The sequence below is a fragment of the Mesoplodon mirus genome, assembly GCF_964341445.2.
Source record: "Mesoplodon mirus genome assembly, chromosome: 9".
Lineage (NCBI taxonomy): Eukaryota > Metazoa > Chordata > Mammalia > Artiodactyla > Ziphiidae > Mesoplodon > Mesoplodon mirus.
The window spans coordinates 101,720,462-101,743,504 of record NC_138985.1 but is presented as its reverse complement, the minus strand read 5'-3'; the positions used below and the strand labels follow the sequence as shown (position 1 = coordinate 101,743,504).

Sequence of the window (23,043 nt, the reverse complement as noted above, 5' to 3'; positions counted from 1 at the left end):
ACTACCAAATTTATTTTTTAAAAAGACCAGCTCTATATATTCCCATTTCTCAGAGACAGTCCCACCTGTTACCTAGAGAAGGAAAATGACCCAGGGGCTTTCATGGCTGGGGCAGGGCTTTGGACCCTGAGAGTCCAAGGCTGTATTCTCAGGGTGGAACCAGGGACTGCCTGTGTCAGAATCACTTGGGATGCGTATTTAAAATACAGGTTCCTGGGCCCTGGCCCAGACTTATGGAATGAGAATCTCTGCAGGAAGGGCCCTGGACTCTGCATCTTAACAATCTTCCCAGATGATTTTACGTACTCTAAAGTTTGAAGAACTTTACCTCCTGAAATCTGTTTATTTGCCCATGGGATCTCAGTGCCTGGCAGCCTTCTGAACAGCCTCATGGGAGGTCGTTCTCTGGGTAAAGAAGCCCCCATCCTAGGCTGGGGGGATTTGAAGGAGGCCAGGGTTTAGTGAGATCAAATCACCCTCCTTGAGGTCAAGGTCAGTCTAGGTCATGTCAGAGGTAAGGAGTTGTGTGCGTGAGGGCCTCTGAATGAAGGCCTATGGAAACCCTCCCTGTGCAGGTGAACGTAACCAGTGTAACTGTGGGACAGACTCCTGGAGCCCCAAGCTCTGTGAATGACACCACACATTCTAGACTTGATTAAGTGCTGCCTTCTGTTGCCCTGGAGCAGTTCATTTGGAAGGAGGGATTGTTGTAAGAGACGTAACTTATTGTTTTATTTGGCAATTAAGTTCCCTGAAGGTGAGGATCATGACTTCTATCTCTCAGAGCTGTTGTCCCCTCTCCAACCCACTACCATGTCCACTACATGGCTGATCACTCTCTAGATGGTTTAAAAGTCTTTAGTTTGACCTGCCTTCTGGTTTATTTGAGACCAGGGGGCTAAACTCCCTCTCCTGCCTTGACCGCCTTCCTGGAATAGCTGTCAGAGCTTCCTCTGGGAGATCGCTCTCCCAAGTTCTGCAGACATCTGACTTGGGTACAATTGACTCTGGGGGTGGGATTGATTGACTGAAGCCCATTCATGCCCCCATTCCCCTGGCCACAATAGTCCGTTCAAGAATGGGCAGTGACTTAAGCATTCTGACCAGAGTGAACCTGATGACTCTTGCTGAGAATTTGGGGTCACAGGCTCTCTTCTCCATTGGTTATGAGCAAGGAAACCTGTAGTCCCAGGTGTTCTTAGCAGGCTGCTTGGGACTTCAAGAGGAGGGCACAACTGAGAATGGGACCAGTATGAAGGAAGCACAACCAAGAAGTGGGGAGAAACTAGGACCTGAGCCTATCTTTGAGCCTCGATAAAGATTTGCTTGAAGCCACATCTACCCCTAAGCTGCTCAATGATCTGTATTAATAAGTACCTCCCTCCTTTGTATGTGTGTATTTAAATCATTTGGGGTTGGGGTTTTGTTTCCTGCCCTAACTGCATCCTAATATACCTTCAGCTCCCCTTATTTCTCTTGCAGTAGTGTACCCCAATCATCTTTGGTCCTTCCTCCTTTACCTCCTCAACTGAAAAAAACCCACAACTACCTATGAAATGGGATGAGATGGGTGGTGGAAGTAGGTAGTAGGGTTAACGGATTCATGGCTTGTTGAGACTCCATGCCCAGAGAATACTGATTAATAGATCAATGTCAACCTGGAGGGAAGACCTGTCCTGCTCAACATTTTAATCAATGACTTGGATGAAATAGGAGACATGCTTAGCAAGTCTCAGATGACACAGAGCTGGAGGAATTGCTAATATGACAGATGGTAGAATCAAGATTCAAAATTATTTTGGCTGACTTGAGCAATAATAAGGATAAATCTAAACTCTTGCACCTGTGCTCAGAAAATCAATGGTCCAAACAGTGGACTGGGGACACCGGGCTTGACGGATGTCATAGCGTCACAGAACTTTACGTGGACCATAAGCTCGTGGTGAGCCAGAAGTTGAAGCAATTAGTAACACAGGTAATGCAGTTTTCAAAAGATAAGGCTCACCTTGCATCTACTTTCCCCAGTGGGATAAAGAAGTGGAATCTCCTGGGAAGCAGTTTTCAGCTCAATATATGAAAAAAATTTCTGACGGTTCCAATAACTGAACAGGCCTCCTCCCAACATTGTGCATGTAATAGTCATTACATCAGAATGTACTAGAAAGATTTCTATTATGGTGGTCTTCCTTTTAAAGCACAGAGTTTTTGCACAGGCTCCGGACGCGCAGGCTCAACGGCCATGGCTCACGGGCCCAGCCGCTCTGCGGCATGTGGGATCTTCCCGGACCGGGGCACGAACCCGTGTCCCCTGCATCGGCAGGCGGACTCTCAACCACTGCGCCACCAGCGAAGCCCGGTGGTCTTCCTTTTAAAGCACAGAGTTTTTAAATGACTTTCTTTAACAACTTATAAGTCAAAGCAGTACACACATAAGCACCCAGAAAAAAAAGTAGCCGAGCTCAGCACCTTTGGAAGTTTGCTTCCAGTCCAGCAAAGAGCAGCCCCATCTAGAAGGAATATCCAGAATCTGGACTTGGCCCTGTTTCACATCACTCCATGCACAGACCTATTCCTCAGCACTCACGCCATCTCCATTCCGGCTTTGACTTGGCCCATCCTTAGGCCTGCTTCTGCCTTCCACTTGGCTCCATTTTCTGGCTCACATCCACCTCCCTGAGCATGAAGACTCCACAGACAGAGCACTGGGAAACCAGGCCTCCTTCCCCATCCCTGATCTTTGACCCTGACTGCCTGGGACCCTGCAGCTTCTCTGAGCCAGGCTTGGTTTCATGGACCACCCCAGACCATGAAGGCATGGGACAATTTTTCTTTTCTTTTTTTCTTTTTCCCTGTTGTTCTGAGCACTCCATTTTACTTGTTAACCCAGAGAGATGGAGAAGGTGGGCCATGGCACCCTTATAAACTTAGAATGTGATTTTAGCAAGATGGTTATCAAAAATAAGTTTCACTTCTATGAACATACAATCACGGACAACTGGACTCACATGTTTCTCGCTGAAATGGTCCACCTCTCTCAGAAGCTTCTTTTGGCAGTCAGGGTTGGTGGCCAGGAGGTAGGTGGCGAAAGAGAGAGTGTTGGTGATGATCTCGTAGCCAGCGATGAGGAAGATGAAGGCCTGGCCCACGACCTCATCCACAGTCAAAGGCTTGGACAGGAGTCTGGGCTGGTGTTGCTGGGCAGGATTCACTGTGCATTCAGTGGCAGAGAAGACTTGTCTGACCATGTCAAAGTTCTCCACGCCCACGGAGGTGGTGGAGTGTTGGGCATCCAGGACCATTTGGAGGAAATCTCTCCGCCTCTAAGGAACAAAAGAAGAAAGCGCATATTTTGGCCTTAGAGTCACATAAGAGAGGCTTCTTGAAGCACAAAAGACAATGTGCACACACAGCTTTTATTTATTTATTTATTAAAATTTTCTTTAGGGCTTCCCTGGTGGGGCAGTGGTTGAGAGTCCACCTGCTGATGCAGGGGACACAGGTTCGTGCCCCGGTCCGGGAGGATCCCACATGCTGCGGAGCGGCTGGGCCCGTGAGCCATGGCCACTGGGCCTGTGCGTCGGGAGCCTGTGCTCCACAACGGGAGAGGCCACAACAGTGAGAGGCCCGTGTAACAAAAAAAAAAAAAAAAAAAAAAAATTTCTTTAAAATTTATTATTTTTATTGAGGTAACATTGGTTTATAACATTATATAGGTTTCATGTGTAGGACAGCATATTTCCACTTCTTTTTTTTTTTTTTTTGGCTGTGCGGCATGTGGGATCTTAGTTCCCCAACCAGGGGTCGAACCTACACCCCCTGCAGTGGAAGCATGGAATCTTAACCACTGGACCGCCAGGGAAGTCCACATGCAGCTTTTAAAGAGCTCAATAGGAGGGCTTCCCTGGTGGCACAGTGGTTGAGAGTCCGCCTGCCAATGCAGGGGATGCGGGTTCGTGCCCTGGTCCGGGAAGATCCCACAGGCTGCGGAGCGGCTAGGCCCGTGAGCCATGGCCGCTGAGCCTGCGCGTCCGGAGCTTGTGCTCTGCAGCGGGAGAGGCCACAGCAGTGAGAGGCCCACGTACTGCAAAAAAAAAAAAAAAAGAGCTCAATAGGAACGAGGATTTTCATTGCAGGGTTGTCTGAGATGGAGAGAACCTGGAACCCCCCTGCCCATCCCTCACTGCGGTGCTGGTTCAGAGACTAGCGCAGCCAGCAGCAGACTGTGAAGCTGCCGTTACAGAGGATGAGGCTGCTCTATCCGGGCTGAGTCAAGAAGATGTTAAGCCACTTCAGTAAGTAAAAAGAGCACATTGCCATACAGTATGCCTAGTAGAATCTCATTTCTGTAAGAACAGCACATAGACAATATCTTTTATTATGTTTGTCCATTTTTGCTAAAAATGTTTAGCAACATCCGTACCCCACAGTTCACAGTGAGCTGAGGAGCTGGGAAAACCAGGGGGGCTTTTATTTTTTTTTACTTTATCCGTGTTTGTATTGTTGGCTGGTTGGTCTTTCCAGCAAAAAAGCAACTGAAGCATCATATGGATTTAAATCAAAGCACGTGCTCCACTGTTCACTTCCCCACCATCCAGGGCTTACTTCTGCGCCATGTGTTTCTCACAGCAGGGACTTAACAGGACCTGGGGGTGGGGGAGGGAGCTAGTTTTGGTAAAGCCTGTCTTCAAAGCCTCCAGTCTGTATTTTGTATCCCTTAGCCTAGCCTCCTCATGTGGGTCCTTTTTATCCTCAGGAATCTCCTACCCCATTTAAGTGGTTAGAGGTTTCTTCCCATTTTCCCCTACCTTCCTTATCAGCAATCTGCATATTCTTTTTATTTTTACTACCCCTAATCGTAACAATGGAAGTGTTTACGTCTTGCTTTAGGGCTGACACAGTGTGTACCTGGCACATCCCATCTTTGAACAGCTCTTTGATGTGATGAGCGACAACCAATATGTTACTCTTTTCTGAAGTTTATGGGACTCAACAGCATAAGGGAGAACATTAGAACCAGCAACAGAAAAAGTGATAATTTCAGAGTACTTTACTTGTTGTACCATTTTCTCAACCGGTTGGCGTCTGAATTCCTATTGCATTAATAATCTATGTCACACATTTTAGCATCTGTTCAGGTGGTTGTTACGTCACGTGGGGTTGCTTGCATCTCCAGGGCAGGATCCTGCCCCACCCCACTCGCACACCATGCCTGTACTGTGCCGAGCACACGTTAGCTTTGCAATAAATAACTCCACAGATAAACATGCAACGCCCTAAGGGCATTTTGAGGAAGGCTGTGTTGGATCTGCTCGCAACTGCATGCTACTTGGAGCAGGAACCTTGGAGACATAAGACATTTGCAGCTCTACTGCTTCCCAGCTTTGTGACCTTGGCAGGTGTCTGCTGAGATTCCAGCAGGGCTTCCAGCTAAGCCTGTGGGTGGCAAGAACCTTGAGACTTAGGAGGCAAGGCCCCAGCGTCCTGCCAGTCTGCTCGGGTGGGAATGGCTGAGAGAATGGCCCTTTCCACCCTCTTTCCACCCTAGCCCTACTATTCTGCTTCCCAAACGGCATCCACGAGGGCTGGCTTTCCACCAGCTGCCTTCCTGTTGCCTGGTCAACAACTGGGACTCTAAGCCTGGTCCCAGGGCAGGGCACGATGGCATGCGTGGGAGGTGAGCATCCTCTGCTCTGTCAGCTCCTGGATGCTAGCTGGGGACCCCAGAGCATCCCCGGGCTCTCTCTTGGCTGGCACGTTTGAAACTCCTCGGGTGCGGTACAGCTGTGGTCCCTGAGGCTTGCTTGTGGCTTGGCTGGAGTCATGTGGGGGCAATGATGGGAGGTGGGGCACAGGCACATCCACACTGTTGGGTTTTCCCCGTGGCAGAGCTGCAGCTGGCAACCTTTCCTCTCATCCCGGGTCAGCCAGGCTGCTTCAGGGCTATGGAGCCTTATAGAAATCTGTCTTAACCTCCAGCTCCAGAGGCCAGAGGAAAGGGCTGCTCTCTGGGGCCTGTGCGCTGGACAGGAGCATTAGTGTAGATGGGTTTCTTTTGTTTGCACTACCTCACGGAGGCTATTTGAACACTGCCCATTTAGGACTGCAACAGTGCTGGTTTATGGTTATATCCAAGAAAAATATGCACCCTGATAGATGTAGGTGTCTAATCCACCCATCGGCCAGAGCTTAGAAAAATATTTACCTTTTAACATCTGTGCCGCATTTTCCACTGCGCAAACACACATCTGCTTGATGGAATGTCTACAGAGTTTAGATGGGTTTAAAGCGAGTTTTCTTAGTAACCATATAGCTCTGTCTTGACACGGGCAGTCTTGGATTTGTGGTTGGGAGGTTTTTCTCAGATCAACTCATCGTTTGAAACAAATAGCTCTCGAGTTTATAAAAGGAAAAGCTTGAGGCAATCCCAGTAATTGGATCTTTAATAACCCCTCACCTCTTAGTAAGCTATTTGGTGCAACAGTGTTAGAATTTTCAGCCTGATTCTACAACCAGTGGGTTTCAGGCTGGGGGCGGGGTGTGTGACAAACCCCACATGTGTGATGGAGGACCTTCACCGCAATACTAAGGTTTGAAAATGGGACTTCCCTCGCCACTCCTTCCCCAGGCTCCATCCTCACCCTGGAGAGGCATGAACCTGGATGAGAACGGTCTGTCCTTTTAGACAGCAGAGCTGGGCCAGGGACACCAGGGAGCTGATTCTTCTCACACCTCTAAGGGCGGCAGGTTGAGTTCTCAGTGGTTTGGGCCAAAGGGCTGTGAGCTTGTCTGCACCTGTGAGCTTCCGTCACCTTCTGGTCTAGGACACCTTTGCTGCACAGTATCCAGAAAGTGAAGCCGGGCAGGCCGAGGCTGTGCCTGAGGCTGCTCCATGCACCCGGCCACTAACTGACCCCTGATCTCATGCTCGGCCAATGTTGCAACACTGGACCTCCGTCCCCCGCTTGGTGATCCCCCCTGAGCTGCCCAGTCTTTGAGAAAACACGCTAAAGCTACATCTGACACAAGTCAGTTCAGGAAGAGACATTTCAGTCTTGTTTTTTCCTTTTAAGTGATTTCCTTGACTGCAGTAAGGCCCATAAAGAATAGCATTATACATGCATGAGCATATGCAATATTGAAATTATTTTCCTTAACACTGAAAATTCCTATTTCTATTCTCAGCCAAGTTCAGTCAACAAATATTTACTCGATTCCTACTGTGAGCCAAGCATAGGGCCAGTCTTCAAGGAGGAAAGAAATTTCTAGGTCTCAGTGAAGCACGCAAAGGCCCTCAACCACGCCTTTTGCAGCAATGCCCTCCATGCAGAGAGGGAATGTGGGGTTGGTGACAGCTGCCTGAACGCCCCTCTAATGATGATGTTTGTGCTGTAAAGCTCCATCTTGCTGTTTTTCAATATAAAGAATACACTGATGAAAAACACGTGGGCAAATGTACCTAGAAAATTCTCTGAGGCTGCCCGTAACCTGTGCTGGGAGTGACGCTTGAAATAGGGAGGCCCGTGAGCTTGCGGGGAGGACAGCTTTAATTCTACTCGCCTGGGTCAGAGTGTGGACAAATGGCTCTGGGCTTCTCCCCACCTCCCTTCCTGCTTGCTTTCACCTTTCTCTCCTTATTTACCCCTCCTCACCGCCCCGCCTGGGCTGCCCCGGCAAGCTCTAAGTGGTTAGGCCACTGAAGGACAGCGTGGCGTGGGTGCGTGGGGTTGGGACTGGAGCGAGAGAAAAGAGACAGCGATGCCAACTTAGCTCCTATTCCATTTCGATGCTGTGTCCTATTAAAATACGTTACCTCTTCTGCTGCTTGCTGGTCCCGCAAGGCAATCACATTCCTAATGAGTTTGTTAAAAAAGCCATTCAGTTCATCTCGGTTCTTATTGGGCAAAATCCGGGCCAGTGGGACCATTATGGATGGAAATGATACTTGAAAGAGAAAAACAAAAGTGGCATTGAAAAGGGGGTGAGAATAAACCAGGGCTATTAGATGCCTGTTGCCAGGAAGCAAGCCCTGGCCTTGAATTAGTCTTTTGAAGGCCTGTCTTCCCCTCTGAACTGCCGCTGCTCAGAGCAGGGTTCTATCTTATTCTACCTCGGGACTTCTCACCCTTCCTTGCCCATGGATAAACGTCTGTACCGTTGAATCCCACTTCCATCTACCCCTCAAGTCTCATGCTTGTAAGTTAATTTCCCAGGTCCTAGAGATGAGGGTCCAAGGTCTCCGTACTTCATCAGGAAGGAACAGATTGTAGGCCATGTTTCAAGTCTTAGCAAGTGGTAGAAGCTGATCTACTTACTTAACTTTCTGGTCATTTGCATTTTTTTTTCCCTTTGGATCATTTTCCCCAGAGCTGCCACCTGAATTGTTTCTAAGAGCTGCCACTGCAGCTGCTGACAAGGATGCTGGCCTCGTCCCCTGTGGGCACGTCCCTTACCGTGCCATGTGCAGCCTGTGCCCTTGCCACCATGCCCTGGGCATGACAAGCCTCCAGGATGAGGCTCCCTGGGTCAGGGACTCTTGGCCCCTCCTGGACGGTAGCCTGGGCCATGGGCCAAGCCCGTCTCTGGGGAGCTCAGCTCAGTTCAGCTCCTGAACATTCACGGTGGGCCTACTGTGCACAGGCATGTGTGGGAGACGGGGGAGGGGACCCTAACGGATCCACGCAGGTCTCAGGATGCTCCGCCCCTTTTCAACAGCGGGAGCCTGAACCAAAAGGACACAGCAGGGAGGGAGGGCTTGGAGTGGTAGCAGGCATGGAACAGCGGACCCACCTGCCCTGCAGGGCGCTCCATGGTTGATGGCAGGGGCATTTCCCTTGGAGTGCAGAGGGTGAGGGGCAAAGGAGGAGGCTGCTTTGATCTCCAGAGCGACAACTCCTACAATGTCAGTGCAGAGCAGATGGAGGCGACAGGGGCTTCCACAGAAATTGACTCAGAAATGGGAATGAAACTAACCAAGGAATGAATAGAATTTACCGGCCCAGCAGAATGGTTAGGAATTATGGCAATCATCAATAACCATAATAACAACACTTCATTGCCTCCATAAAAGCAAGAAGATACCGGAATTGGCCAGAGGGTAAAAACTCACTTCTAAAACAGAAATAAAATAAATGGACTGGTCTCCACAGCATTCGGTAATCTGCTAGTCACCCATCACATATGATTTCTAATTCACTATGCGTTGGCTTCAAGCAGAGGAGTGTTCTAAGGAGGAATTTGCTGGGGGTGAGAAACATGCCCTAGAAAATGAAAGCTTTGGGTTCCAGACTTGGCTCTGCCTTTCTAAGCCTCAGTTTTCTCATCTGTAAAGTGGGGGAGGAGAATGCCTTCCTGATGGGGTGAAAACCAGCGCTAACAGAGGCGATGCAGGCGAAGCGCTCAGCCCTGTGCACGGTGGCCGTGCTCACTAAGGCAGTGATGAGCCAGGCCAGGGCTACCTGTGTTGGGAATAAGTGGTGTCAGACTGGTACAGAGGGGCCTGGGCGGCTCCAGGAAAACAGGGGCTCTGCAGGGCAGACTCCACAGGGTGACTCTCAGAGACACCCTGAGTACCCTTTCCAGGTGGCAGGGGCTGAGCCCCGAAGCTGCCTGGGGCTACCGGGGTGTCACGGGGTCTGCCCAACTTGCCCAATTTACGCCCCCTCCGCAGGAGCTGTACTTACAGATTAAAACCAGGATCGGTCTGGGGATGGAGGTTGCGAAGAAGCGCCGGCAATGCTCCACAAAGGGGTGCTCGGGAGCCTTCTGGGAGTTCACCTGGGTGCCAAAGGCGACACTGGCAACCACGTCTGTGGTGTAGCAGCAGTAGCACCTGCGGGAGAGAGAACAGTTTGTGTTTGGAAGGGGCTCAGCCACTGGCCTCCCCATCATACGCACTCCTGGAGGGGCACGACTCCATGGTCTTCCTGTGTGAAAGGGGAGCTTCTGGCAGATCCGAAGCGAGGTGGTGGGAGAGGAGCCCCCAGGGTTAGATCCTGGGGGCGTGAGCGCAGAATTTGAGGGGGAAACATAAACACATAACAGCCGATCTAGACAAAGATGGGGGAGGGGAGGAGAGCCTCAGCGATTCAACTTTCAGCCTTCCGGTAGCTTCAAACCAGACTCAGTCAAAACCAAGAAGTACACTTTACATTTTCCTCCCCATGAAGGAGGGAAAACACTTGACCCAAAGCCTATGTGCTTTACGGAGGCTTTGCCGAGCCCATCCAAGGCCAGGGTCTAACGACCGATGGATGTACAGCAAATTGTGATTGATGAACTTAACAACCTGATTATCTAGTTTTATTAGCTGTCTCCCTCTTCCTCCTAATGATTTTACAGTTTTCATAAGAGCAACAAACAAAAAACCAGGGCCCTTTTAGGCTCAAATAAATACAAGACAAACTTTGGTACCAGCTTCATGAACATATGTATATTATTATAGGGAACACACATTGTACTTTAGAAACAAACACAAGGAAAAGTGTCTGGCAGTAGCTTCAGAAAAATTAACCTCTTAGGCTCTAGGAAACCTGCCCCCCAAATGGCCATTTTAAGCTAGAATAATTCTTTTTTGCTATGTCATAGGGGTAGTCAGGTTGCTTCTAACAAGGCTCACAACTGGGTGTTCATATCCTTTTATAATGAAAAGGGCTATTTTTGTGGCTTGAGGTAGGCACATGCTTAGTTCCTTTTCTTCATAAATTCTATAACCAATCACTTATCATTAAGGACTACACGACATTTCCTCCAGGTGACGCCTTCTATTTTGACTGTTTTTATTGAAAACATTTCTATAATTGATGACACATTTCCCTGTGACAGCAAAAACAATAATTCGACTACTGCATGTGATTTCATCTGATCCTAACTGTTGACGATGTAAAGGTTTTAAGAGTTGTTTACTTTGCTTTTATGGCTGCTGGGCCCTTCTTATCTTTACCCAACTCATGCATCTCATGACCAGAGAGAATGTAGAGGAGAGAATTTTGTAAACAATACGGTAGAATGTAAATGCTGGTGATGATTATGTTATTATTTTATTAACAGTGATAATAAGAGAGAGTTGGCTTCTGGCTAATCTGCTGTGCGACTCTTCATCTGGTATAAACCATAATTTAGCACAGGACAATTAGGCAAAAAGCCAGACTGTCAGTCGTTTAAACTGAGGGTCCACCACTAAGTCATGGCTTCTAGCCTGAGGGGTGCCACCGTTTTTCTTGAATTAAAAATTCATGGACTCCTCCCGCCACTCCCGCCCCCCAGGACCCTGTCCTTTCTGCCCAGACATATCTTGCCCACTCCTGGGTCTATAGAGGTCGGAGGGCAAGTCCACCCACAAAACACTGCCCACTCAGGGTTCCCTCCACAAGCCACAACCCCCTGGGCTTCGTTTGCTTTTGCTTCACATTTTCCGTGGGTTTCATTTCTTCTTCTTAGTCCACCCATACTTTTAGGAGCTTCAAGCATTTCCATAGTTTGCTGGTCCCAAGGTAATTGTCTGGCAATTACGTACAGTTACACGAAGCAGCAATTCAAACATGTGATTTCTCATCTGTAATGTAGCCATGCAGCGCCCTTACCTCTGGATGTCGAAAGCGTCCCTGGATTCTGCATAGTGCTTTAAGTGGGCCAGGAGCAGGTTGCAGGCTTGGCTGATTAGAGGCATCATCTGATAGCAGATAACAAAGGTGTAATTAGGACACCATGCAGGGAGCACACCTAAATTAGCTGCAGATGAAGAGGTTATGTGTGGTGCTTCCTGGAAAAATGGTCATCATTTCGAATGTACCTTTCATGCACCTAAGATTCAAGAGGAAGAACTAAAATTCACAAATATTATAAAATACGATTGCTGTAAACGTCTATTTTAGCTTAAGCAATCTGTTTTTTTTTTGAAAGCAGAAAGAAGGAAGGATTTAGAGTAAATACTGTGAAATAATTATGAAAATGATCATTAAATGCTTAGAAATGAGAATCAGTACTCAGTTTCGTGACATTTGGTTAGCATTAGGGAGTAAATAGACCACAATCCATATGTACCAACTCTGGAATTAGCCCAAATCCCTGTTTGCTTGGTTCCAATTATACTTTAGATCCTCCACTAGAATATAGAATCTCAGTATTGAAAGGAACCTAAGGTCATCCATTTCAACTTCTTATTCAGTACAAAAGCCATTTTTACAGCACGTGGATGGATGGTTATTCACTTCTGCTTAAGCTGTTTAAACCTTCAAAAAGAGGGAACCCTTGACTTTAAGAGGCCTTCAGTGTCCATGCAGGACAACTACTGAATTTCTTTTTTTAATACTAAAATATCTTTATTATGGAAAACACCTAACATACACACAGAAAGAAAGAATGGTATTATGAACATTCATGTGGCTGTGATCCACCTTCAACAGATTTAGGTCTCATTTTGGCTACCCACCACATTGACCCCAAAAGTCCGGCTTGAGTGGGTGGAATTCTTTGTGGAGCCTGATGGGCACCCACGTGACCTTTTATTCTCTCCTGTATGTTTGAAAAGCCAAGTCGGAAACGACAAGGGGAGTCTTTTTTTTTTTTTTAACATCTATTTATTTATTTATTTTAAACATCTTTATTGAAGTATAATTGCTTTACAATGTTGTGTTAGTTTCTGCTGTATAACAAAGTGAGTCAGCTATATGTATACATATATCCTCATATCCCCTCCTTCGTAGGTCTTCCTCCCACCCTCCCTATCCCACCCCTCTAGGTGGTCACAAAGCACTGAGCTGATCTCCCTGTGCTATGCAGCTGCTTCCCACTAGCTATCTATTTTACATTTGGTAGTGTATATATAAGTCCATGCCACTCTCTCACTTCGTCCCAGCTTACCCTTCCCCCTCCCCGTGTCCTCAAGTCCATTCTCTACCTCTGCAACTTTATTCCTGTCCTGCCCCTAGGTTCATCAGGACCATTTTGTTTTTGATTCCATATATATGTGTTAGCATACGGTATTTGTTTTTCTCTTTCTGACTTACTCCAGTCTATATGACAGACTCTAGGTCCATCCACCTCACTACAAATAACTCAATTTCGCTTCTTTTTATGGCTGCGGAATCCTTTTAACCAGTGTACATTATGGACAAACATTGTAGCTAAAGCAACATGCTGTGATACATTGTTCTGAGCATTTCTTATGGAAAACATACTTTGAAATGTGACTTATGTTTAGAGTTTACTTTTTTGACACCAAAATATCAGTTCCTGAGATCAGGAGAGATTTTTGTCTGTTTGTTCATTTTTGTATCCCCAGCACTTAGAACAGCACTTGGTATATAATAAAAATGGAAACAGCATTTCAGGTGCAATCCCGTAAATCGTAAATGGATCCCTTCCCTGCAAGTCAGTCGCAAAGCCAGGGGTACATGTTGACTTTCTGAGAAGACACATAACACAGACAAATATTGATGTTCAGGTCAACGAAAACCACAGGGTTTTTCCCCATGAGTCATCATCATGTGCAGTTGATTTTTTGACCGTTGAGGGTCCATTCGTTGGAAAGGCTTTACACTGACCTAACACGTATTGCTGTAGAAAGTTGTCCTACCATCTGCTCTGAGCAGAGCCAACTCGTACCTGCCCTGAGGCAGTCAGGTGGTTGGAGAGGCCCAGCAGGGGGGCCAGCCTGGGCTGCTGCTGCCCGAGGCTGGAGGATCACACGGTCTCGTTGGACCCCTCCCTCCTATGGCCCCCTCCAAGCCAGCCCCCTGTGCTCTGGGATGTAAGGAAAGTACTGTGTCCCCTGCGACCCCACTGCTGGCTGTGGGAGTTGGTCCTGAGAAGCAGAAGGGCACCCCTGTTGAGTGAGACTGAGTGAGCTAGTCTGAGTTCAGGGCTCCATGGTCCGGGACGGGGACGGTAGCCTGGGTGGCACCTATGGGCAGCTAGGCAGCAGGTCAAGGAGCAGACGTGCAAAGCAGAACACATCTACACACCCAGGGGAGGGAAGGCAGAGTGTCTGAGGCCCTCCCCTTGTATTTTTTTTTTTTTTTTTGCGGTACGCGGGTCTCTCACTGCTGTGGCCTCTCCCGTTGCGGAGCACAGGCTCTGGACGCGCAGGCCCAGCGGCCATGGCTCACGGCCCCAGCCGCTCCGAGGCAGGTGGGATCTTCCCCGACCGGGGCACGAACCTGTGTCCCCTGCATCGGCAGGCGGACTCTCAACCACTGCGCCACCAGGGAAGCCCTCCCCTTGTATTTTGTTGCTGGGACTCTCAGAGGGAGTATCTGGAGAGGAAATCTGGGGAAAAAGAACTTTCTGCTCATCAAGCCCTAAGGCCGTAGAGCAGTGGGGTGACTGTACTCAGTGTGGGTGGACCACGGCTGTGCTCACACATTCAGATCTCATCTCCTGTGTCCTTGGCTCTTCCTTCTTTGTTCCATTTGAAATTTGGTCAGTGTGCCTTCTAAGCCTTTAGTTTGTCTGTCGCTATGTACACAGGATCGGACACAGAGCTGTGGCCCTCCGCTAGACTTTAGGCAGCCACGGAATGGGTCAGTATCACTGTTTCCAGCTCTTTGGTCAGCTGTGCATGAACCTAAATAAATATCCCGCCAGGCAGCATCTTATCAATGTCAGGGGCGGAGGACTTGTCAAGTAATTTGCCAAAACAGAAGTATAATTTACCTCATCTACCTATCCTGAAGTCCACTCAAAAAAAAAAAAAAAAGAAAAAAAGAAAAAATGAGAATGACTATCCTGAATTACTATCTTGGTAATGCTGAGTGGACGCTTATGACTGCTGCATTCTTTTCTAAATTCTCACAAGCCATCAATTTAATAATCCATCAGTATAAAAGTGTGAGCAAATGGGTCACTTCTAGTAGCCTCTAGGCTTTTACTCTCAGTAAATCTCTGACTAACTTAATGCTGGAGAAGTCAGTACTATCTAAGTCACATTTCTAGGCCTAGCTCACTGACTACATTCCTTCCATTGTTTTAGTAAAATTAGCGGTACAAGTGAACTATACTTGAATGCAATCTCATATACCAAAATATCTTTTAGATTTATTTCAGAGGGATAGTAACATGGTAAAACGAAGAATAGTGTTTGAAAGGAAGTCTCTTTAGATATCAAGCTTGAAGCTTCTTTCATGCAACAAAACTGGGATGCAACATAAAATTTGATTTACACGCAACTCTTGCAAGGAAGAAAACCTGAAGTGATAGCTATTGTCCAACATACAGATCATGCTCCACTGCCTTACAATATTTTGTAAGCATGCCCTGTGTATAAAGAGGGGTCTCTCCATATTGAGTCCAATCATATGCCTGGACAGTGCAAAATGCAGGCTGGACCAGCTGCCCACCATCAGTTCTTCTGTGTGCTTGTGATTAGGATGCTTTGTTGTCGGCTGGCGTGATTATAATTTCTACCACACTCTGCCTGCTGTCTGTTGAACTGAATGGATAATGACATTTTTATTTAGGTTAATGTGATATGAGATGGGGCATGTAATATGAAAAATGTTTTAAAAAGCAATGCAGAGAAAATATTGTAAGGCAGTGGAGCATGATCTGTATGTTGGACAATAGCTATCACTTCAGGTTTTCTTCCTTGCATTATGCCCAAGCAGTTATGGAATATTTACTCTTACACGAGTTGCATACAAACAAAAGCTCTCTTTGATGGGCTTGCAATCATCTTTATACAATCCACAAACCCCACAGTTATTCCCCTAGATTTGCAGACAAGCAGGCATAGGTGGCTTGTGCAAACACACATGCACAGATGAATGCACAATGCTATCATTACACAGATCTTAACAAAAGACTCTCATTTGGTTGTTCTGTTTCATCTTCTTTGTAGGATAATGAGTGAGTTCTATTTTTGTTTTTTCCACATTTTTTTCATAATGCACATATGTTATATTCATAATCAGAAAAAATATTAATGTTATTAATTTTTAAATTAATGATTAAAAAGAATGATTTGGGGGAAGGGTTATAGTCCAGCAGCCAAGCCTGGGGAAAGAGTTTCCCATTTTGCGTCTCTCACCTCTCACATTGGTTATCTTTATTATAGATGATGCTGAGTGTACGGATGGTCAGCTTTTTGGTAACTAGCAGTAACCATCAAGCGAAAAGCACCATCCTCAGCCTGGGAAGGAAATTCCCCAAGGAAGGAAGTCCTTGCTCACCTGGAGTTTACTGTATAATTGCTTAGTTTAAAAAAAAAAAAAGGAATCTTTACTGACTGAGTCTGAGGAATTGTGAATCAAGGTGTAGACAGAGGACAGTAGAGTTAATTCCAGGAGGTAGAGAGGTCTTCTCGAGGCCAAGACTCTGAAGTTGTTAAATACACTTGGCCTGGGGAGAGAAAACACCCAAAGCCAATAATTAGGTTTCCTCTCCTTGGCACTTTCTAGTTGTGTGATGGGCAAATAGCTTAACCTCAATAAGTCTATTTATTCATCTGCAAAATGGGAATAATAATACCTCTGTTGAAGGGTTGTGTCAAAGATTAGAAACAAAACGTGTGAAAGTATTAGAAGGCAGTGAGTATTCCGAGCCTGGCGGCTGTCCTCTGGAAGAGTCCCATGCTCCCAGACTGGTTTGGATGCCTGGCATCATTCTCTCTTCTCTTCTTCCACGCAGACAGCGTGCTATGGGGTCCACCTGTTCTTGCCTCACCATGTTAACATCACTTCCTTTCTTGCATCCGTCTCTTCATCTTTTTCTCCCTAGGGACCACTCTAAGTCAGGCTTTGCCGCCTGTAACCTGGAACACAGCTATCATCTATGAGATATCACCTATGAGATCATCTATGAGGTTCTTGAGAACAAGGACCATATCTTAAGCATCTTTATCGTCTCACTACCTTGTATAGTGCCTGGCACATAGGTGTACTAAGAAAACAATTTTTGAAAGTGCCTCCTGTCTTTTCACTTTCTAATCCATCCTGTACTCAGTTACCAGATTGGTCTTCTGAAAATACGTGTCATCTGAGCAATGTTTTGTTAAAATTCTTTGGAGGTTCCCACTGACTTAGGATCGCATTGTTGGAGCCTTTACTGCCCCCAACTAGGAAGCTGCCTGCTCTTAGGACATAGAACAAGCTTCTTAGGACATAGAACAAGCTGCCTGCTCTTAGGACATAGAACAAGCTTCTTAGAACGTAGAACAAGCTGCCTGCTCTTAGGACATAGAACAAGCTTCTTAGAACATAGAACAAGCTGCCTGCTCTTAGGACATAGAACAAGCTTCTTATCCTACCCTCCAAAGCCCACTAAGAACTGAATCCTGCCAATAACCATGTGAGTAAGCTTAGAAACAGATCTCCTCCCAGTTAAGACTTCAGATGAGATCACTGCCCAGGCCAACAGCTTGACTACTTGACCTTGATGGAGAGGCACCCAGCTAAGACATGCACAGATTGCTGACCCACAGAAGCAATGAGCTAATAAGGGGTTGTTGTTTTAAGTTAAGTTTTGGGGTAATCTGTTACACAGCAAGAGATAACTAATACACTTTCAATGTCACCCTCTTCTGGCAACTGTTGTATGTTGTCCTGTATTATTGAAGTTTTTGGTATTTGCTCTGTTAGAAATGAGCACAGTGCAACACATTCAGTTGATTCTCTAGAACAGGATGACTGAATATTCCTTGAGGGCCTCGACATAGAAGGTATGTAAGAAACGTTAATAGAGTGAGGTGCTCCTTCCATTGCAGTATGAATGCAGTGCAGTTTGCTGGGAGCTGGCCCTGAATGAAAGACCTGAGACCCATGCTGGTTCTACCTCTTACTTTGGACAAGTCGTTTGAATCTCTCTGCACTTGAGTCCTCACTCACTCCCAACTGAGGGGCTATTTGCAATGAGCTGCAGAGTCCCTTTCCATGGACACTCTAGGATTCCGAGGTCACTAGGCAGCAGCTGAGACAGTTGCTTGGGGACCATGGAAAGAGCAGGCAGCTTCCTAGTTGGGGGCAGTAAAGCCTCCAGCAATGCCATCCCTAAGAAGGCCTTTTGGCATCTCTTTGACGCATTGACTTCAGAATTACATAAAGATCTAAAAGGCAGAATCTGATTATATTTCTGCTCACATAATTTAATAAAAGTGAGACTCCAGATCCACTGACTCCTGGCTTGTTGCTTTTTTCTCCAAAATCAGCATCCACATTCCTTTTGCTCCTCAGTTAATTCACTTCTAGGTTATAATTTCGCTCAGTGCAGCTCTGATGCCATGAACTTGAAAAGCAAACAAACACACACAGTTAAGCCTCTGGAGCTCCTGGAAGTTTGGAGAATGGAGTCAGCCTGAGTGCTGGGGGAGACACGTTTCCTGAGCAGGGAGAGGGAAGGAGAGGGTCTCTCCTGTGTCAACTCAGAATTCTAAACTGAGATGCCCGCCCCCCCTTCCACCCCCCGCACATGGATGGTGTGTAGGCTGGGTGACACACCTGTCCATACACGAAGAGGGGTTCAGAGAAGAGCCCGAGCAGAGGCTGCCACTCAGATCAAACACGGCCCCTGGGAGCCACCCGCCTGGGGACCATGGCAGAGCAGAGACTCCAGAGGGACCACTTGCGGTTTCCCTGCTCCGCCCCAGGGTCCAGGGGATGTCTGGCATCTTGGAGGCTAAACAGCTGAAGTGGAAGCCCTCTTCCTTACTCCCCCGCTTTCAAGGATTTAATAGCTTCTCACTCTACAGTGAAGTTTGTACCAAGCCTTCCCCTGGCATAGAACAGCCGACTCCATGCCTCCACCTCTTCTTCCAGTTTCTCCTCACTAATCCCTTCCACGTACGCCGTGTTCCAGCCAATTTGTACTCCTCTAGTCCCTGAACACACCCTGTACTTTCTGTCTAGATGCCTTTGTGCCTGCGGCTCATTCCACCTGCAACGCACCTTCTCCCTCCGTCAAAACCCAGCAAGATCTTCAGGGCTCAGTTCCAATGCTGCTCCCCGCCCTCCCCCTAAAATGGTTTCTGATGCTCATGAGAAGATGTGCGCCCTGTCACCGTCCTGGTAATAATGTAGGAGTTTCTGCACCTTCTACATTATAAATCCCTTAAAGACAGGAGCTGATAAATATTGGTTGAATTTTATGAATTTAATGTTTCATTCTGTTTGGCATTCTTAGACCTGTTTATAATGCTGTTTAGGAATTCATATCAGAGGGGGAATTTTCTGAATAAATAAGGGTCAGCTAATGGAGATGGGAGATGGTACTTAAACATATTGTTGGATTAGAAAATAGAAAAGTAATATGTTCGAGTGCTCTAAACTGGTGACTAATAAATGTAAAATTAATACCAGTTAACGAAACTTATAACCTCCTTCTGGCACCCAGATATTAAAAACATCCATGACTTATTTAATGCAAAATCTCCTGCTGGTAAGTATCAGCTCTAGCCGTCTAGGTGAATAATCAAGTGTCATTTCTAATAAGGCAGTGGCTCCTGTCAGGAGTTGTAACCAATGAGAACTCACCCTGATGAGGTGGTGGCCACTGGCGTTGCCAAGCAACAGGCAAGCTGGGAGGCACGTTTAGATGCTCTTTTAGATTTAACCAGTGGCAAGTCGGGGTGACATTATGATGCTGGCAAAGGAAAACCAAATTATAACCCAGGATGGGGTGCTCATGATGAGGAGTATGTTTTCTTTTGAATGCAAATGGAAAAGGAACATGTTTAACCAGAATTTAGACAGTCCATCGTTATACCAATTTTAATTAGGAGACTAGGTGTCAGTGGAATACGTGTTGCAGGATAATGGTCTCTTGCTGCTAGATAAATACCTAGACGTTCTGGAAACTGGGCAACTGGTCAGGCAGGAACAATGTATTTTTGGACTCTGAGGTATTTATTACCACAGCCATACTTGGTTATAATGACTTTCATTTTTATTGTCTGGAAGGATTAGGAAATAAAAGCAAATATTAAAAATAGGCTTCTGGAGGCTGATGCAGCCCAGAGAAAGCTGCTTGCTCCAACACTGCAGGAAGACCATGTTCTGTTACAGAAGCCCTCGTGCGTGATTGTCTGAAGCGTTTACAGTGAAAATTTAAAGGCCAAACTAAACTGTGATGATGACTGTAATTCTGCAAAGACTTTTGCTCTGAAATGGTCATGGCTAGGCATTTGCTCATAAGCTGGCCAGATCAACTTAAATTTTTAAAAATTGTAGTCATTCCCGAGCAATATGTCTTCTCCAAGGCAGGAAAGGCCTAGAGGGAATAATAACCACATCTGTCTCCATCTTTAAGATTCGTACATTATTGACTGTGTCTTCCTGACAGGAAACATCTGGATGAAAGTGAAAAATTAGGCATTGAGCTGGATCAGCAGTGACTGGGAGGGATACCAGCCTTCCCTGTAGGTCTGATTTTCTGACTTTTCTTTCTTTCTTTTTTTTTTTAAATAGTCTGGTCAATCAAGATTTTATTATGTGCTATTTAAAGGTCATTAAAAATGCTGAAGCTGATTCTTTTTTTTTTTTTTTCTGGCTGCGTTGGGTCTTCGATGCTGCGCGCGGGCTTTCTCTAGTTGCGGTGCGCGGGCTTCTCATTGTGGTGGCTTCTCTTGTTCTGGAGCACAGGCTCTAGGCTCTCGGGCTTCAGTAGTTGTGGCACGTGTGCTCAGTAGTGGTGGCGTGCAGGCTCAGTAGTTGTGGCGCATGGACTTAGCTGCTCCACAGCATGTGGGATCTTCCCAGACCAGGGCTTGAACCCATGTCCCCTGCGTTGGCAGACGGGTTCTTTACCACTGCGCCACCTGGGAAGTCCAGTCTGACTTTTGTTTAGCTGAGTCCCCATGTGCAGAGATATGATTTGCTCTTACTCTTGGGCGACACACACAGCCAGCTTCAGGCTCTCCTCTTTGGAGCTGCCAGGTCTCTTCTATCCACTCAGTGGGTCACCATCAGCTTAGTTATCTGGGCAAATGAGCAAATGTCCATCACTTTTATTGGGCTTTGAGAAGACTTGAGCTGCCATATTGGGTTGGATCCGTGGTCCATCCAATGTGGAGCTTGGTCTCTGCTAGAAGTACTTGGTAATGGAGTTCTCCATGAAATCTACCTCCAAAGGCATAGTGCTCAAAAGCCTCAGTTCTCTCAGTAGCCAACTATGATATTAACTCCCCATGTTTTCACTTATTGAAAACTTATTTGAACCCAGAATAAACAAAATTAAACAGAGTTATTTACTGCAGTTCCCTCCCCACAAGCTTTTAATATGCACAGTGAATCCCTGTGTGTAGAGGAAGCCAGTTTACAATATTGTACTGAATTAGATGACCATGGGGCCTTTCCAATACTCAATTTCAGATCCTTTTCCCTGGTAGTTATTCATAGCTTGAAATTCATCATCATATAAGTACAGTTTACATGCTTTCCTCCTAAATGTATTATTTTATTTTGCTTACACTGAAGGTTATCTGCCATTTTTGTGCTGACTTACACAATCTTAGAAGAGTCTTAGAAACTTACTCCAACTGATTTAATATTTTTCAAACCAGAAGAACTTAGAGAAATATACAAATGCATAAATTTCATGGTATTCTCCCTCTCTCAGATGAATTATAAAATTTAAAAATAAAATTAGTGCTAACCCGGATCCCCAGGGAATCCCATTATTTATGTATTTCCTCAGAAAAGGATTAATTCAGCCCCAGTTTTGTTTCTTGAAACTAAATCTATTTACTTCCTGACCCATAATAAATTTTTACACAAACCCAGTGTTACTTATTAATAGTCTTTGGTAAGGAATCTAGCAAAAGAGTCTGTAAAAATCCAAGTAAGTCTACTGGTTGCCCCTTTAAAAAAATTAATCTCTTAGGAGATGGGGTGAAAATTCTGATAGGCTAATCAGACAGAATTTTCCCTAATAAAAAAATCAGTTGTTTTCCCAGCAATGCTCAGCCATCCTTTAATATAAATCCCAATAACTTGTCTGTAACTGGACTATGATTTTGACAGTCTCTTCCGGGATCAGGGATGCGTCAATCAAATTTTCACTGGTTCTCTATCTCTCTATATTATCCCTGGTAAGACATAAACCAAAAACCAATTTTATTTTAAATAAAACCATGGATTCATGATTGAATGCTAATTTTAAAGTAACTTTCAGGCATTGTTGGCCAAGACAGCCTAATATTCAAATAAAGACAGTGCCATCCAGAACTTTATGAATATTAATGACACCTACAGGCACAGGGAGTAAAGTACTTAACTTAGGCTGCCAGAGGCTGAAGGAAAAAGCCTCAGAATTCCAAGGGAAAACACATCTTTACTTCAAGAATAAACTCTCAAGTTTGATAATAAAAGTCCCAAAGCAACGCACTGATTCAGAAAGGACTGGAGATTATTGACATTCCATAGCTATTTGTGGGAAAACTGAGTCAGGTTCCCATGTCCGGGTGGAGTGCGGGCTCCCATGGGTTCCCCGAGCTTCTCCCTTCTGTCTCCTCTGCCCCAGGCCCTCGGTGAGCCTCCTTCTCCTCTTTGTATCTCTGTGACCTGCTTTCTCTATTTCTACATATGCATAGACTTGAGACCCTCTAAAGAGAAAGCCTACAAGTGGCCACATCCTCTCACGTAATTTTTCTTTGATGAAATTATTTCCCTTTTATCTCAGTTGTAACATGTATCCTTAGGTAGAAAGCTTCTTGGTTCTGTGATTCCCTATCCATCCATCCATTCATCCACCAATCCAGCAAATCACTGTTGAGTGTCCGTTATGTGCGTCATGCTATACGGTTAACAGTAAAGAAAAAATAAGTAAAATAAATGGAATGTTAGCTGGTGATAGTACCACAGAGAAATATGAAGCCGGGGAGGAGGGTGGGGTTCTGGGGCCCAGCTCTTACAAGCCTGGGGAGTCTGTGGGTCTGAGAAGGTCAGACGAGGGACCAAGAGGAAGACTCGCACCGCCAATGCTTTCCAACAGGGCTCTAACCAGAATCGTGCCGGGGCACTTGTAAAGCAGACAGATTCTCAGTCGCCCTAGAAATTCTCATTCTGTAGGTCCTGGGGTGGCTAGAATTATGTGTTTTAAACAAGGGTACTGGGTGAT

The 23,043-nt window shown here is 46.0% G+C and overlaps 1 protein-coding gene across 2 annotated transcripts in view; it reads right to left on the bottom strand.

Annotated features, from left to right (window-relative positions):
- The window catches only part of TBXAS1 (thromboxane A synthase 1), a 153,361-nt gene that overhangs the window by 47,902 nt on the left and 82,416 nt on the right, over positions 1-23,043 (bottom strand). For both annotated transcript variants that reach the window (XM_082631982.1, XM_082631981.1), the window contains exons 6-9: positions 11,580-11,668; positions 9,681-9,829; positions 7,811-7,941; positions 3,006-3,320 (exon numbers count right to left, since the gene is read on the bottom strand). In XM_082631982.1, coding sequence (XP_082488108.1) covers positions 3,006-3,320; positions 7,811-7,941; positions 9,681-9,829; positions 11,580-11,668 — 684 coding nt within the window. The remainder of the gene's footprint in view (positions 1-3,005; positions 3,321-7,810; positions 7,942-9,680; positions 9,830-11,579; positions 11,669-23,043) is intronic.